Source organism: Rhinolophus sinicus, linkage group LG03 (genome assembly GCF_036562045.2).
Source record: "Rhinolophus sinicus isolate RSC01 linkage group LG03, ASM3656204v1, whole genome shotgun sequence".
NCBI lineage: Eukaryota > Metazoa > Chordata > Mammalia > Chiroptera > Rhinolophidae > Rhinolophus > Rhinolophus sinicus.
Window position 1 is genome coordinate 165,546,444 of NC_133753.1, and position 18,247 is coordinate 165,564,690.

Here is an 18,247-nt window from a genome sequence, read left to right on the forward strand (position 1 = left end):
ACATGTAAGAGAGATCATACAGTATTTGTCTTTCTCTGTTTGACTTATTTCACTTAGCATAATGCCCTTGAGTTCCATTCATGTTGTCGCAAATGGCAAGATTTTATTGTTCTTTTATATCTGAATAATGTTCCATTGTATCTATAAATTTTTTTTATCCATTCATCCATCAATGGATGCTTAAGTTGCTTTCATACCTTGGCTATTGTAAATAGTATTGCAATGAACATGGGGGTGCAGATATCTTTTTGAGTTAGTATTTTTGGTTTCTTCAGATAAATACCCAAAGGTAGAATTGCTGAATCATATGGTATGTTTATTTTTAATTTTTTGAGGAAAAATTATTTTTAATTTCATATTTTGTTGTATTGTACGCATGTTTGTACATTGCTTTAAATTTTGTTTGGAAAAAAGTGTGACATAAATAAATAGTACGTATGATGCTAAATATTTGTATAAACCTTGATGATTCCTTTCTTAATTTGAGTTGGGATGTTTGAATTTACTGTTTCTTATTTTGAAAATAGAATTTAGGATGATCCAGCAGAAATTACAACATAAACTGTTGAAGGTAGTGCCATAACTGTCTAGTTTAATCACCTTTTGCCCTTTTGGGGACTGTGGGTAGAGTGAGGAGATATATCATTGCTGTACTTATTTCCATAAAAAACAAACAGATAGTCCTCACAGTTTTATTCAGAAAAAAATTAGGATAGTAGAAATACATCAGTGAGACATGTGGAAAAAAAAACTTGATTCCATAAAAAAATCAGTGCTAAGGGGGCAGGACTTAACTGTGCTCCACTTTAACTATATCCAACTACATCTGGAGATAAAGTTGGCCTGTAGAACACATTATGGGAAAAACAAAAAACAAATAAGCAAGCAACTGGTAGATCCATGAAAATCATTTGTAGCCTTAGTTTGCACGAGGTGGAGAAAGCTTGCTTTTGATCCACGCCTGGTATTTCTGGTTTAATAGGGTATAGATTCCAGGTTTCTTGGCCTTCCCACATTTATGACCTCCAGAGACTAGGGCATAGAAGGCACCTTTGCAGAGCAAGGGACCACCTGAGTCACCCTGGAAAGAAGAAAATGGTCAGATACTTGGTAAGAAGCTGTTGAAATTTTTCTACCACCAACCATTGATTACTCAACTATAATAGATTATTATCTGAGTCCTTGGTTTTTCTGTATCCTGACGAGTGCCTGACATAGCCCCTTAGTGTAGGGTCTCTGTGCCTCTGTCTCTGTCCAGCACCATGTTTCTGTTGGTCTGTCTGTTTGTCTCTCTATTTGTCCATGTCCCTGTCTCTGTCTAGGAATATATATATCTCTTTTGGTAATCAGTGACTATTGAACTTTGTTCTTCAAGGAATGGGGACATAAATTTTGAAATAACTCACTGAAATAAAAGAAAAATTTTAAATTGTGAATTTCATTTTGGTCTTCATGGATCTGAAATCAAGCTGCACTAGAGACTGGCAGAAAAGAGTGTTGCCGTATGTGTCTTGGTGGCAGGAACTCTATCTTCTGTGTTATTTTTCTTCCTGTTTTGCATCCTCATATGGTTGAACATAATGCTCTGCACATACACAACACTTAGTAAATATTTGCTCAACGAACTGATTTTTAAGGACTCACTCTGACAACAAAACATGTAACTAAAATTCTGCCAAGGGAAGCGAAAAGGTGGTAGAGGGACAGCCTGGCCTTTCAGATTAAGAGCTGGCTTTCAAATCTCTAAGGTAGCTCTTACTTCTGCTGCCACTCCCATTGCAAACTGCTGTACCTCATGCTCTGGTTGGCCGTGAAAACAGAGGTTTAGGGGGATGATGACCTTGGGGCACTGCAGATACACATAATCTTTGAAATCATCATACCCTCCACCTGATAATCATGTGTCGTATGACGTAATTTAAAAGAATTGGTAATCTCTCTGTGCTACTTATTTACCTCCTGTTATCATATGCAGCTATTTTTTTTGTTTACTACCCCAGGAAATAAGATTTTGAAAAGTATGACTGTTGTTCTTTATAGTCAGTCAACATGATTTAAGAAACACACACTATATATTTGAGCTTTTTGCATTTAAGTCTTACCGTGTTTCCCTGAAAATAAGACCTAGCTGGACAATCAGCACTAACACGTCTTTTGGAGCAAAAATTAATATAAGACCCAGTCTTATATCATGTTAGATAAGACCCAGTCTTATATTATAGTAAAATAAGACCGAGTCTTATATTAATTTTTGCTCCAAAAGACTCATTAGAGCTGATTGTCCGGCTAGGTCTTATTTTTGGGGAAACATGGTGTATGATCGCTCTATTAATTAATTTAAAAGGTGTTTCTTTTTTCGGAGAAGTTATCTTCTAATCACCACTAGTGATCTCAGAGTTAGGAGGCTTTCCACCCCTCAGATGAAGCCTGTAAAAGTCATTAGAGATAACCCATTATCCTGTTTAGAAAATGTTTAATGAGCACTTATTATATGTTGGGATGTTCTTATGATTCATTCACACTGGAAGATGAAAAAGAATAGAGGATGCTGTGCAGGAATGGGGAGTAATTTTAGGAACTGATGTTTTGTTCTCCATGCCTTTCCTCCTCTGTGCTAGTGACCAAATGGAGCTGTGACTGCAGAACAGAGGTCTGAGATGCCTCTTTCAGTGATAGGCTCTTACCTGGCAGGAATCCTTCTGGCCTTTGGCATCTCCTGCACATATCACGTCTTTAGTTATAATGGGTTTGTGGTTGTAATAATTTTGGCTGTTGCAAAGTTTTCGACTTATGACAGTAACAGTGACTTCTTGCAGGGTATCAGAGAGGGTTAAAAGTTCTGGGTCGGTGGCGCCCCAGCCAGTAACCTGGCATTTTGTTCCAGCTCTAATGTCATTTTTGGTGCTTGGGTAGAGCAGCTGGACATGCTTATCAAGCTTCGCGGCCGTGTGAAGCTGACAGATTGAAAAGAGAATAAATTATTATTCATCCCCAGTAGTATTCTGCTATTAGCTATTAGCCTGAGTGATCTATGTGTGGTCCCTCTGTCCTAGGAGGGCGTCCCTCTTCTTGAATCTACTTTGGTGGTAGCCTGCAGCTGCATTTGTGGTTGTTGCTTTTCGGAACATACTCTCCATTCCCCCATAGAGCTCAGTGATGCTTGGGGAGGGAGCTTACACAGAGCAGGAATTTTGCCCAGTCTAAAGTAAACTGGCCTTTGCTCTGCATTGGATGGTTTTCTGTGGAATAACATCCATAGGTCATGACTTTGAGGGCTGGGCTGTTTCCTGCTGGATAGGACCCTGGAGTACGGTCTAGACTAAGTTTGGACTAGACTAAGTATGGTCTAGTCTAAGTTGTAACTCACTTCTGTGTCCCTGAAGTCACTTGGTTGGCTCTGTTGTATAAATGATTTGTATTTTTCATTTGCTAATGATAAAAGCATTTGGGAAAAAGCTTTCACTGTGGATCTTTGGGACTGTTGGGATGCTCCCCTCCCACATATGTGAGCATCAGAGTTGTTTTTTCTTGTGTAAACACAGCCCCAATACATTTGTGATAAATTCTTGTTTCTTTCAAGGCAGTATATGGAGTAAAATGGGCCCTTATGGAATATGTCACAGTTACCTCAAACAAAGAGAGAGTGCTAACATAATGCTTTTGTACAGATGATTTAACAACTGAACTATGTTGTATAAGACTGTTGGAGAAACTGAAGGAAGGCAATGCTACATACCTTAACCAGCATAATATCATCTGATACAGCATTTGATGTAAATCTTGAGAATGGTATGAATTTTATAATCTCAAATGTTTGTTTGGAGGCCTCCTTCTCTGAGAGAGAGTGTGCTCCTAAAACCACTTTGGAAAATTGGCGTTTGGCAAACCTAAGAAAAGCAAAGAACATAGAAGCAACAAAATGATTCACAAATCCCCCAGTGGGAGAAGACATGGTGGAAAAGGTCATATACATATAGGAACAGGGACCATCTCCAAGGCAACTCATCTAGGATTAGGTGGAGTGACAGAGGTCTCAGCGGACCCAAGCATGAATGAATAATATAAAATTGACTCACCTCAAACCCACCCCACTCCAATTCCCTAGCACTGCAAAAGAATATCAGAACTTGTGCCCTACTGTGAGAAAAAAAAGAATGAAATCCTAATTGACTAAGATCAAGTTTACAACAAAATTATATTTATGTAAAAATAAAGGAAATTATATTTCTCAAGTTTGTAGGTTGAGATTTATACCCACCATTTTGTTTTTTTATTCATTGAGGTAAAATATACATCACATAAAATTTACAACTTTAACCATTTTTAAATGTACAGTTCTATGGCAGTAAATATATTTATATTGTTCATCCATCACCACCATCAATCGCTAGAACTTTTTCATCTTCCCGGTGTTAAGTGTATTAGTAACTAAAAGGTAAAGACTCAACTCTATATTTGCTAATCTGGCAGGTCTAGATGTCATCTCAGGGCAATATGGAGAAGTAAGGTCCATTACATGGCTGTCAAATATGCTCATATGTTTTGTCTCCTCAATTAGAAAGATGATTTTGACAAAAATGGAAAACTTTCCTTAAGGTGAAAAATCACTGCTAATTTGAAATGAAGGCACTTTAGGGTTAGTAGCCATTGATAATTCCATTATGGAGATTTAGAGGATATAAACTGGTGAGTCAGATGAAGAAAAAATAGTTTTATGTTTTTTTTAAAAATCTCTGGTCATATACAGTTTTAGTACCAGCATTTCAATAGGGCCACGATTGATCTGATTTACTGTATGTTGAATAAAATTACATTTACACTTATGAAAATAGAAATGACTTTTTGGAGCTCTTATCAACACCTTGGAGCCATTTGCATACTACAAAAATATCTTATTTAAATGTGAGTCTTTAAGAAGTCACTTCAAATCCTCTTTTAGAACAAGGAAGGTTATACAAAGAATTAAATTTTTTGTTTACCTATAACTATTTCATTGTCACTTGAAAAGGGATCAAGGCAGATTACAAACACACACACACACACACACACACACACACATACAGATTAATAAAGGTTAACAAAAATTAAAAAGAGCACAGAAACATGGAAAAAAGAAAGAAAGGTTGTTTCACATTTGGGGAATGAGTGCGTGACTCCGGTGGGGTGGGTTTGTGTATGGCAGGCCTGTGCCTACCAGGAATTACCACTTTTTGGTTTCCACCAAAAGAGTTTATTTTGGGAATTTCAGCTCTATCTGTTGAAAAGTTTGCTTACTGCAAAATCAGGATGGGGATGAAATTTTGCAAAGGATGTGGATTGGATTTCTTAGGAGTGATTCAACTCAAATTCAACATACTCCCCAAACCCAAAGCTTTGGAGAGTAAGGATGAGAGAAAATCCCCAGGACCTCTGCTCTAACAGAAAAAATGAGAACATGCATGAATAACTACCACCATGAAAGCTGTGAGGTACAAATGCAGGCTGTAAAAGATGAATTCTGACTTGGGGAAGGGTGCTGAGAAAATTTCTGATTTGCCTTCCTGTTTTACCAACTTCCTTGATTAGTTAATGCCATTGAAATATTTTGGTTATTTTCATCTCCACTGGGACATGCTAATACTAAAAATAACCCAAGCAGACTATGAATGCTCTCTGAACTTTCCATGTCTATATACACTTCAACTGTAATCTGTACAACAAAGGTCATTTTTTCTGCTCATGCGATACCTGCAATTACCTGAGTTCTAGGATCCCACCTCCTTAGCTAAACCTAGGTCTGAATTCATACAGAGAAGCAATAATACCAGTGTCTTTCATTTGTACAGCACAGTATTTCTCCATGGGTGGTCTTTGAACCACCTGCTTCAGAATCCTCTGGAGGTGTTTAATATGCAGCTTTCTGAGTCCCATACTGGACTTACCTGGAACAGAACTACATACAGAGCTGAGCCAATGTATTGTTTCCAGTATGTCTTTCCATCATCTATTGAAGACACCCATAAACATTGTCTCTATTGAGCCTAACAATAACCCTTCTCAGTGTTGTTAAAGCTGATGGGCTGTATATTCCTTATGAGTAAAAGGGTTCTTTGGCCAAAAGGGACGCACATCATAAATAGGGGAATAAGGACCCAAACCCAACTTTTGTGACTCCAAGTCCAGTACTTTTTCCATGACATCTCTATAAGCCCTGTGCCAAGACCTTTCGAGCTTCTTCTTCCCTCTGCCAGTCTGCCTTGGCAATGAGCTGTGTTTCTGCTTAGACCCATGCCTCCAGTTCTGACAGCAAAGGCAAGGTCTCTATTTCTTGGAGGTCTCTTTTCCATAAGAGAAGAGGGAATGACCTGGCTGGCAAAATCCTATTCCATCAATGCAATAATAATATAATAACATTAGATAATATTTATTAAGTTATTGAGATATGCCAGGTTTTGTGCTAAACATTTTACATATTTCCCCCCATTTTAACTTCACAGCAGCCCTGTTAGGTAGGTATTGTGATTATTCCCATTTTTCAAATTAGGAAATTGAGACACAGATAAATTAACAAACTAGAGTAAGTCCCACAGATATTAAGGCTGCAAATACAGGCGGGATGAAAGCTCAGTTGGTTTGAATCCAGGACCTGAATTTTGAACCATTCTACTCTGGGAGGCTTGAGTGATTTGAAATGGAGTGAAGCCACGTGGAAGAGGCGTTGGGAGCTTCTGCCTAATCACCGGATAGGCAGGTGAAAGATGGGAAAGTGCATAATGAGGGAAGGCTTTGGAGGAGATTTGAGAAGACAGTGGACAAGAGTTGGTGAGAGATTTGCTTCTGATAAGTTAAAATGTTGAAAATAAGATTATACAAGAAGGCTTTTACTGGTTTCCTTTTATCATTGTCATGGCAACTAATAAAAAGTAAAGACAGTAAGTGAAGAACAATATGGATGGATAATGAGAAGGGAGCACCCTAGATTTGGCCTCCTCCACCATTTTGCTGAGAGAGGGGTCAGGCATTAGTAAGCTATTCCCACAGGATACTTGGGAATACATTTGTGGGAAGCCACCATTGAACTATTTCATAAATATTTTGGATTTCATAAAGCTTAATATTTTTCTAAGAACCAATCCACCTACATTTTTACACTCAAATGTCCACTAGAGGAAGTTTGATCCACATAGTCTGAAGTTCTTTAAACTTTAGCCATTTAAAATTGTATTTAGTGGCACTCTTTTCTTTTCTTTTTTCTTTTCTTTTCTTTTCTTTTCTTTTTCTTTTTCTTTTTCTTTTTCTTTTTCTTTTTCTTTTTCTTTTTCTTTTTCTTTTCTTTCCTCCCTCACTCCCTCCCTCCTTCCCTCCCTCCGTCCCTCCCTCCCTCCTTCCTTTCTTCCTTCCTTTCTTTTCTCCAAGACCTCTTTTTGCTATTTTGTCAATTTGGGAATCCATCCCTACTGAGTCAGATTCATTTGACAAAATTTAAAATTCAACTTTATAATATTAACTTTGGGTAACAATTTATGGCTTGTGTTTTTGGCTTAGCAAAAAAAAAAAAAAAAAGTCCTCCAATTTATTTCCTTCTTTCTATCCAGCATTTGTTGAACATTTATAAGAAGTCAAGCTCTGTGTCTGGGGAGATTAGAGTCCTTTTGAATGTATACCATGAACATATTTGAGGACATGCATATTTTGAATTGAATGAACATTTATTGATAGTCATCCTCTACCTAGCTGGTCCCCAGGGAACAAGTGCTGTGGAAAGGGCAGAAGTGAAGAAGACACAACGGTGATTTCCATGACAGCAAGAACCCCATTTAATTATAAAATAGTCATATTAAATTGGACATTAGTGCCTTGCTATTTAGAAACAAAACAGAAGTTCTCACTGTTTCCAAGCTTCAAAATTTCTAATTTGTGTTCAAAATTCTCATTAATGTGGCAATCAAACGAAACTCCCAAAACATGGAGCAGCAAGTCAGTTCAAATTGTTCCATTGAGATATAGCTGATGCCTAGAGAACAAAGCAGTATGGCTAAGAGATTCTTAAGTGAAGTGCTGTAATGCTTGTAAGGAAAGAAGAAGGCCCCATCTCTTAGCTCATTCAGGCAAGAATCATAAGGCAGAAAATCTATAAATAAATAAAAAAACAAACCCCCCCCAAACCTCAACAAACAAAACAATAACAAACACCAAGTTAGTTTTCTACTGCTTTTCTTTTTTTGAGGGTTACACAATCCCAAGGGTTTAGCACTTTTGAAGCTGAAGTAAGAGACTCACAGGCTGAAATGGACTTATAGTCTGTCTTCAGAAAAGCTTTCACTCTAAGTATCCCAGAAAAAGAATCTCTCTCTCTCTGTGTAAATCGTCTATAACCTTTTTTTTTTTTTTTTTCACCTGGAAAAGTTGTTGCCCCTACAGCTGTGATTCTCCAACTGTAGGCCTCACCTCTGGGATGGGGAGTGGGGCAGAGGAGTTAATGTAAGAAGTCTAAAAACACACTAACAAAGCAGGTCCCTCTAACATCTACTGCTACCACTACTACTACCTGCAACTTATCTGTAACTTACTATGTGCTAAGCATACTCAACTATTTATAAAGATACTATTTAATCTTCAAAACCCCACGAAGCAGGTACTACTATTATTATTACCCATTTGTAAAATGGGAAAGTGGGCACTCAGGTAGTGTGCTTTCCTCAAAAGTGGTATGGAATAATACCTTCAGGAATACTGCTGCTTCCACTATTACTGTTGCTGTGTTCCCTGGCATTACAAGGAGGGCTTCAATTTGTCTAATGGCTTGCGTGGGAAAGGTAGCCCAGCTCTCCCTTTTTGAAAAAGAAAACCCAATGCAGAAAACGTGGATGTGCGAAAGGGTAAATAGACTCCACCGGCTGGTCAGTTATCACAGAAGCTACCAGTACATCGAATTCTCTCCTGGAAGTGGCGAGCTCCTCTTTTTGCCAACTTGAGGGAAAATACGGAAGCAGAAAGCGTAGGGACTCACCAGGTGCGACAGTGGGCTGCTGTCAGCACCCACTGTGGATGGATCAGAACTCCTCCGCAAATGTGATTGCCGCCATACTGGATGGAAGCCATAAATGGCCTGGAATGAGGTGACACTTCTCTCCCTCCAATAATCTCCATGTTGAAACCTACAAAAGAAAACCAAAAGATTTAACATGAAAGATCTAAGCAGATGATTTCATATAATTCTTCTTTTGATAGTCACTATATCATTTTCAAAGATTTTTAAAAAATCCTACAGGCACCTAATAGTTATAATTTTACTGATGAACAATTGTATAACATTACAGTTTAGAGGAATAGACATGATTATGAAAAATCATTTTCATTTATAATGTAAAAATACAATCACTAGAAATTCATTTAATGCTCACATGTAGTAGTTACAGGAGATACTTACATTCTGGAGTCATATAAGCCCCAACTATTACGAAAAATAGAGAAAAAGAAGAAAACTTAGTCATTTTAATGAAATGACTCTGACTGTATTGGTGAAGGAAGAAGATTCTGAAGAGTAAATTTTAATCTTGCAAGTTTTAACTTGCTCACCACAAATGTTCTTGAAGTAAGTGTTTTCACACATAAGTGTAAAGGAGTATATCAGTTTGGGGAGTTTCAGTTCTATGCTTTTATCGTTTTGGGGAGAGTTAAATGTACAATAAAGAATTCATTTGTGGAGTTAACCACCTTCAATATCTGTATGAATACTCATGTTATAAATGGTGAAAGAATAAAAAATATCCAAGCTGCAAGAAATTAATGAAGTTGCAGACAGGGTTCAAAGATGTTTATTGCTCTAAAGAAATACTATTTTTCCTGGCAGAAAATGGTGCCTCTCACATTTAGTTTTTCTCTATTTTTCATTTGGACATAGATTTATTATGTAGAGAGACATGGAACCTTGCACAAATCATGATTGCCTTACAATAAGGCTTTGCTAAAGCCTGAATGCCATCCAGAGAAACTCATATTCTTTGTAGCAAACTTATTTCTAGTCATGCCATTTTCTCTAAATTTGACCAAATTTTGTTAAATTTTAGTTTCATTTTTGTTAGATTTCATTATGTTACTAAAGGGGAACACTGGCAACATATTTTTAATTCCAAGTCTCCCTTTTACTCATTTTTAATTGAAAATGACCATGTGTTTATCCAGGGCCTTAATAATAATATCTTTTAAAAATCAAGGACTGTGTTTCATTATTTTCCCCAGGAACAGATGATAATGCATTGCTAGGCTTTCTACAGTACTCTCTCCTTTATTACAAAAAGTATTAGATTTAAGATTCTACAATACTCTGTTTTTCCTAGGTGCCGACCAAGAGTGCAAATGTTATAAAATAAAGAGTGCAAATAGACAAATCAGGCACCAGAAACTCAATTACTTTCCAGAAACACTGACCAAATTACCTTGGATTAACAGATTTTACTTTCTTTTTTCTAAGATATATACATCTTATCTTCTATTTTTTTACAAAGGAGACTTGAAATCCAGGACTATTATGCTTGGCAAATTGTAAGGCACTTCTACCAAATTGTTGTTTTCTAGAATAAGACAGTAGGAATAATGATAAATAACATCATAATTATATATTATACATTATAATTTAATAATGCAAGTGCCTTAAATTATTTCCACAATTCTTTTTGCTTGATCATTTATATATTTTCATGTCTTACGTCTGTGAGCAAAGCAGGACAACTGTTAAGTTACAAATGAAGAAACAGGTTCAGGGAGCCTAAGTGATTTGCCTAATGTTACACAGCATACAACCTGGACCAAATCATCTGCCTGACCTGAAATAACTTGTATGTTAATAAATACACTACCAGGGCCCAGAAATTGAAAAATATCCTGTTTTCACTTTACCGGACTGTGGCAACAGTAAAGCTTTCCTGCATGTTAAATAAGCAGAACTGACTAAAGCAATGCAGAGTAGTGACTTCCTGTCACAAAGACTTGTGGGTGAGACAAGGAGGAGCTGGATTAAGAAAAGCCACAGACTTAATAAACCAAACTTCTGTGTTTCCCCCAAAATAAGACCTAGCTGGACCATCCACTCTAAGGCGGTCTTATTTTACTATAAGACTGGGTCTTACATAATAGAATGTAAGTCCGGGTCTTATATTAATTTTTGCTCCAAAAGACGCATTAGAGCTGATGGTCTGGCTAGGTCTTATTTTCGGGGAAACACAGTTGTTAGTTTCATCCAAATGTCCCTGTGAATTTTCAAGTCATCTTTGTCACTGTTGATGTGCTTTAGATGAATCCCTTGTGTGCCACTTTCCCGAGCTATGTAAAGGACAGGATGACACCAGTTTCACTCCTATGTCCCAGTGATGTTGGAATCATAAGGGAGATAATGTGTGACATGTGGAAGTGATTTGAACTATGAGGAAGAAATGAACTGTGTAAAAGACAAAGCTTCATTTCTGCAAAGGGATCAGAGTGGGACATGGTTAAAAACATCTTTCAGCTCCTTATTTCTGTATAGTAAGGACCATCCACATGGATTTTTACAAATTGCTAAGTATTTTCAACTACATACATCCATGGAAGTGGCTGTCATTAGTCTTGTTTTGTAGATAAAGACTTGCTGGAGATTACTGAGCTAGCAGGTGGCAGAGCCAGTTTTTAAGCCCTTATGTGCTGGCTCCAGGCTCCATGTTATTTTCAACATGACCACAAGCCTGCCCTGCTCTGAGAAGTCCCTGGGGCTTAGATTCTCTAAGAGGCAAGTTGGCTGTGCCCAGGGAAAAATAATTTAGACATGGGTGAGACTTAGTTCACTTGGAATGACAGTCTTGTAACTTTCCTGCAGCTGACCTGGAAAATTCTGAGAAGCATGTTGGTTTATAGTAAGGAGTTCCTTGGTTTTGGCTTTAGACGGATGTGCCACTTAATAGTATCATTTGTTATTATACGTAGGATCCTGGATTTGAGAACAGTGGGCTGTGTAACATGATGAGCCCGACGATCTAATTTATTTCTGGGTGTTGATTTTTGTTCTGTTGAGTCTGTGCAGGGAGAGCCATGTTTGCTTTGGGAGGCTTTTGCAGCAGCTGTGCTCAGCAGAGCAAGTGCAAGGAAGTGGTGCTCAGGGTGAGACTGGCTTCATGCGTCAGGTGGCCATGTGGTTCTTTGCTGTGTTGTGCTCAGCTATCCTCATTGGCTGCTCAAATACTGTATTTGAGTGGGGAATTTTGGTTTTCTTCCATTCCTCTTCTCTCTCTTGACCCTCCTGTGTCTTTGAAGATCCTTATCGAACAGCTGTCTGCTGGCCACATGTGGTTCTCTCCACTGGGCTACCTTTACCAGCCCAGACACCTGCTTCATCACATTCATTAGCTATGCCCCCTATAGCCATGTCACTCAAAGCGTGGACCTGTGCCAATCTGTGACCTGGTTATTGCCCATTTGGGGCAAGACAAGGACAGAGATTGAGAGTCAGAGTTTAGAAGCTGCTACAGCCATTGACAAATGGCTCTCTACTAATTTATTTTATTTAATGAAATGCAATTTAATGTCTGTTTAGTGCAATCACAAATTAGAGCATGTATTTTGTATGTCTTTGTTTTAAATTTAACCTTTCTTTTCATTTGTGTTGTATTGTATAAAAGTATCAGTCCACAATGGACTGAAACTAAAACCAAACAAATTAACAAATAAACAAATCCCCCAGACACACCTTATCTTCTCCACAGGTAGTTTAAGTGCAGCTCTGTAGACACAACTACAAAGCAGAGCTTTTTCAAACCCTTCCTGTCTCTTTGCTTTTAGCCTCCTTTGAAAACGTTTCTCATTACCAATGTTTCCAAGACTCTCATGGCTGTCCAAGTGCCCCCAGCCCCAGGCACTTGAGATCAAAATTTGGGAGAAATCTCCTGGGTCCCTCCTTTATGGGCCCCCATCTTTTGGGTCTTGATTTCTGCCCAGTAATGGCTTAGCTAATTTGACAAATGAATCTGCTAACAATTATGGTGAAACTATGGCGGCCTTAAAAATTGGAATGGGGAGGGTTTTTGGGGTACTGTCTGAAGGGCCCAAGAAAATGTAAATTCTACTTCAGTTATAGCCATCCCTCCCATGAGATTCCTTATAATGGGTGAACTTGAGAGCAATTGCAAAGCAAAACAAAGTACCCCTTGACTTGGATCTGGAGCTTTGGCCTTAACTTCAATGCAGAGAAACTGGGTAAGCTGGGTTGGGGCATATGGTGTACTGCCTTTTCCTTAGCTACTTAAATGTAAATACTTCAGTGAACTGCTCTATGACCTCCCTTTGGTAGAATGATAGTGGTGCTGAGAGTAGGATGGGGGGAAATTTATCTTCTTCGTCCTTAACTTTTAATCAGAACATACTTTGCATATTAATTATCTTCCTTGATTAAATATTAATGTGAATGTTCCACCATTATTAAGTCACATGGTAGGTCCTTTAACCTCCTCCTCCTTTACTCCTCTCCAATTCAACTATGAAATGACTGCAGTGGATGAGAAGTGCAGTGGTGAGTATAGGATTTTGGCATAAGGAGTAACCACAGAAGAACAACTTGAGAAGTTGGCAAACTGGGATCTCGCAGTACTCCTGGAGCTGGCTGCCTGCTCAGACACTCTCGTTATCTCAACTTTTTTTCTCAAGCTGCCCTTTTGTGACACTTCTTCTTTTACTTTTCTTCTTCAGGGTGACATTTGATGTTGATGTTCACTGAGTTGAAATATCATGGGAGTGATTGGGAAAGTCCAACATGGGGTGGTCCCTGTGATGTCACTGGACCCAAGGCAGATCACTCACACTCTCTGCAATACTTGTCCTAAAAGATTTACACATGTGAAAATCCTGCCTACAGGGATGATTGCCAAAGGAAGGTTTGCAGCCCTGACCTCTCTCCCAAGCAACTTTTCTTTTCATTTGTGTTGTATTGTGGGGACACTGGCTTTGCACAGAGGAATTGAGGACTTGGATAAGCCTAGTGGGGTTTTAGGGAGAAAATGGGTCAATATCTAGGCCAAGTCAAGGGAAATGTCAGGGAAAGAACCCAGCAATAAAGATCAGAAGAAAGGCGCAAGTAGGAAGGGAAGGGGGTAAATAAGTATTGTAGAGGAAAGGAGGAAACAACCAACTGAGGATGGGAGCCTTATAATGAAACATTTCCATTTATATTTGAACATCTCAGATACTGTGATATGTCCCAAGCCAAATACATCATCATTTTACTAGAAACAGGTCTGTTAAAATGAATAACCTTATCATATCGAAAGCAATTCTATTGTTTAAACTAATCAGAATGGTTTCATAAAATAAAGTTAAAGTAGGCAAAATAGTAGGTATTTCAAAGGGGATGATCAGACTCTTTAATGAAGGAAACACAGTAAATGCTACGGCCAAGCTGAAACTCAATAAATCAATTGATTCAGTATTCTTTAATTTTTCATTTGCAACGAAGTCAAGTTAAAATTGTCACATAGTTCTTAGTATGATAGAAATACTCTTTTCAAAGGATAAAGATTAACCAAACAACACACACACACACACACACACACACACACACACTTGCATACCCCTCATCCCTGACCCCATATCCACCGATTCCTGAATCTCTATCTTATACTCTTTATCATGAATACATTCTACATAGATTAAAGATTTTTTTATGAAAAAAATGAAATCATTATAAACACTAAATGAAATGGTAAATTAAAAATAATGTTTGGGAGAGGAAGGCAAAAAGCAAACCACCAGTAAAATAGAGTATATAAAACTTTGACTTTTGTAAGGCAAAAAATATCATAGTCAATATCCAAAGGCATGACAAAATGTCATTTGTATCGCAAAACATCCCCCCCCCCAAATAATATCTTTAACATGTGAACAACTCTTACAGATAATCAAAAAAGATGAGTAATAATAAATGGGCTTCATGGTGAACAAATCAATCTAAATACACATAAAATAATACTTTAGTTAAATTTCCTCATTAAGGAACTAGCATATAAATATTTTAAAAACTCTTAGTGATTACAGGATAAAAAATAAAGCACATTTCATATTTTTGTAAGTCTTACTAAGTATAAATTTGACAAAATTGTAGCACAACAACTATAGCAAGTACCGATAAAAATACCACCAAGCTGAGAAGAGAGAAATCAATGAAAGCATAATCTAAGTTGTCATTATTGGTTGATGAGTCAGTTCATGGGTTTTATCAACAATATAATTATTATGCTATTTCTTTAGCTCTTGAACTTTGTAAATCCTCTTTCCTTCTACAGCTTCCTTAATTAACCTCTTCTCTCCAAAGTCCAAAATATATTTTCTGTTCTCACTAGAATTTCAAATCACTGGCCTTCTTGCATTTAGCCATGTGCACCAGCTCTCTTCTGGGCACATTTGACTTCTTTTCAGTCTGAACAAGATAGTCATTTGTTAATGAGGCCCACATATCAACTCCAGGTTTCCCTATCCCCTTACCCTTCTACTAGGGAACTGCCCAACAATATATCACCCTAACTATTTGTTTTCTCAGATTGTAGCTTAAAAAGTACTACTACATAGGGCCCTACACCAGCTCAAGGGTAGGGTATTCACTGTACTGTAGAAATTCTTTCACTCCTTTCTGGTTCATTCTCTAGATCATTGGCCACAATAGCCTTTCCAGACTTTCTTCATCTTTCCCAGGCCCCATTTCCCACCTTACTAGACCTTGTCACTTCACTTTCTACTTCAGAAGTTGAAGGGGAACTGTGTTTCTTTAACGGCTCATCTTTTCCTATTGGTCAAGTGGAAACATCATAGAGGGACACCTCTGGTTTTTCCTCATCTGCTGGGGACTTAATCTCTTAATTATTTATTTATATAGTAACTTAAATTTCTACATCTTCACTAACTCATTCCTCCAATATTCATCCATCTATCCATCCATCCATCCATCCATCCATCCATCCATCCATCCATCCATCCCTGTATTAATTTTGCATGCAAGTGTACATAGACCTACCTATTCATAAAAGATATTTACTTGAACGTCCTCATTCTCTTTGATATCTTTGCATGCCTTCAGTCTGCTGGCCAGCTTTCCCTTGAAGCACCCACTGCCCCTGACTCCTGTCACATTCTCGGTCCTGAAATTCTTTACTCCTTTAGTCACTCTCTTTACTGCTACTGCCAGTTCCTCTTCCTGTTCTTCAAATTATGAGAAAGAATATTCATAGGTGAACATTTACAGTTGCTAATTTTATATTTGAAATATTAAACCTCCCCCAACCCCCCCGAACCCTGTACTCTTTACATCAGTAATATCAGGAACCAGGAATATAATAGAGCCATTTTGAGTAAATGTCTCCAAGGGAATTCACAATGATAAAATCAAAATAACATAAAATAGATTCTAAATTAAGATGTTCATTGTTTTCATCAACAAAATTATAACGTTCGGAAGCTTCTTTTTCTTTTCCCTCGTATTCAAGACAGCAACCATATTTCATTGTAAGTGATTTGATGCCAATAGTTGAATCAGTCTGTATTTTAATTTAGTATTTCCTCCAGACATTCTTTGAACATGTGTCAACAGGAAAGAACATGTTTCAAAATCGACTTCTGCCCATTTCTCCCTTAATAAACAAAATTAAGTTTGAATAAGTCTTTTAGTTCTCTCTATGCTTTCTGAAATTTACCAAAAAAAAAAAAAAAAAAAAAAAAACCACAAAAAAACCCCGAAATTATCAGAATTGTTCAAGACGAAATTTGGAAGCAGGTAAAATTGACCAAAATCTTCACTCTCAGTATTCCGATTTCTCTTAATAGTCCCCATCTGCAAGGATTTATTGTCAGCAAACACCCACCAACATCTCACAGCTCAAGAATATTTTAAAGTGTTGCCACTTTACAGTGTATTTTCTCATTTTATTTAATTTTTTTTTTTTTTTAAATAATAAAAAAACCCTAAAGATTCAGACGAAGCATCTCTAATGATGAGCTGTCAGGTATGGTGACAGGAATGGAGATAGTTTGGGTTGAGAATATTCTTTGTGCTGATTAAGTCACACCATATAAACATCACCTACTCTGGGTATGTAAGAGGCTGGCTCTAGGAATGATGTTTTGTTTTTGCATATTTTGTTGGGTAATTGACAAGCCAGAAGTCCCTGAACTTCTGCTGCCAGGGAGATGTTTAAAACCATTACACCAGAAGTGCTAAGGCACATGTATTTCTACCTAATGTGTGTGTAGGTTGTGTAGGAGGTGGCCAGAGAAATATTTTAAAGTTTAGACTTCAATCAGAGAGTACTCTTCTCACTAGTACGAGTTTTAAACACTTCTCCAAAGAACAAAGAACACAAAGAGCCAGGGCCCCAGGAATGTGTGGTGGGTGGCCAGTTTACAGACTGCTCTGATGCACACACACACACACACACACACACACACACACACACACACACACACACACAGAAGCCATTTCCAGGTAATATGTACCAAGCAATTGGAAGCTGCACAGTGGGGCAGCATGATGTTAGGGAAAAAGTTCCTTCTTTGAGTGACACTTCATTTGAGTTACTAACTGCCAGACACGTGCTGTAAGAACAAAGTCTTATGCAGTCAGAAGTCTTAGAAAAGTGTCCTTATGACAGGATCTAAGCCAGCAGGTTGTAGCACCAGGTGATTAAATGCAGAGACCAACCCAAACCAAAGCCAAGGATGCCTGTCCTTTGTGCTCAAGTGGAAAACTCCAGATTCTTTCTTTGTCTGGCCATAGACAGGGCCCAGGTGGGCAGTGTGAGTAGCAGGTAAGTGACTATCTAAAGCAACTTACACCTGGTAGAGGTAAGAGTTTGCTTGTTAAAGGGCTGGCCCCTTATAAAAAAAAAGCTGGCCTCTGTGGAAACCTAGATGCCCTAGTGCTTACGGCAATGAGTCCTGGTGGGATCTCAGTCAAAGTGCTCAAAGTGTTCTATGATGAGGAGGCTTTTAATAATTCATAGTTCAGGGGAGAAGGAAACTCCTAGCAGACCAGTCAGCCTTCCATCCCAGACATCTAGCACACACTTCATTGTTTATCCTTCAGGCTAGTTTTTCCAGAATGTTATTTTATGAAGGAGTCAGAAGAAATCCAGAGGGACAAGAGAGTGTGATGAGAAAGGTTACGTGCATCCAAACGACCAATCCTTTTGGAGGAAAGAGTCAGAAAAATTGATGTAAAATCTGAGTCAAAACCTAACATATGGTAAACCTATATTTTACT

General features: G+C 37.9%; 1 protein-coding gene across 2 annotated transcripts; it reads right to left on the reverse strand.

Moving 5' to 3' along the window:
- Window positions 1-678: 678 nt before the first annotated feature.
- GZMK (granzyme K) lies at window positions 679-16,115 on the reverse strand. 2 transcript variants are annotated; one of them, XM_074328943.1, is made up of 5 exons: window positions 16,007-16,115; window positions 8,990-9,137; window positions 3,737-3,887; window positions 2,685-2,954; window positions 679-1,081 (listed from the first exon to the last, which is right to left on the reverse strand). In XM_074328943.1, exons 2-5 carry the CDS (start codon window positions 9,127-9,129, stop codon window positions 920-922), a joined length of 723 nt encoding a protein of 240 aa, XP_074185044.1. In that variant the 5' UTR covers window positions 9,130-9,137; window positions 16,007-16,115; the 3' UTR covers window positions 679-919. The 2 variants fall into 2 exon arrangements, with proteins under 2 accessions (XP_074185044.1, XP_019598458.2); XM_019742899.2 differs by lacking the exon at window positions 16,007-16,115 and adding an exon at window positions 9,410-9,574.
- Window positions 16,116-18,247: the final 2,132 nt, after the last annotated feature.

Bases quoted from the DNA above. Each gene is read 5' to 3' on its own strand.
- GZMK (XM_019742899.2), bottom strand. From the start codon at position 9,473: ATGACTAAGTTTTCTTCTTTTTCTCTATTTTTCGTAATAGTTGGGGCT. The intron at 2,955-3,736 runs GTATGTAGCATT...TCAATCTGTCAG, and splicing joins ATGATATTATGCTGGTTAAG to CTTCACACGGCCGCGAAGCT. The intron at 1,082-2,684 runs GTAAGAGCCTAT...TCTTCTTTCCAG, and splicing joins GCCAGAAGGATTCCTGCCAG to GGTGACTCAGGTGGTCCCTT.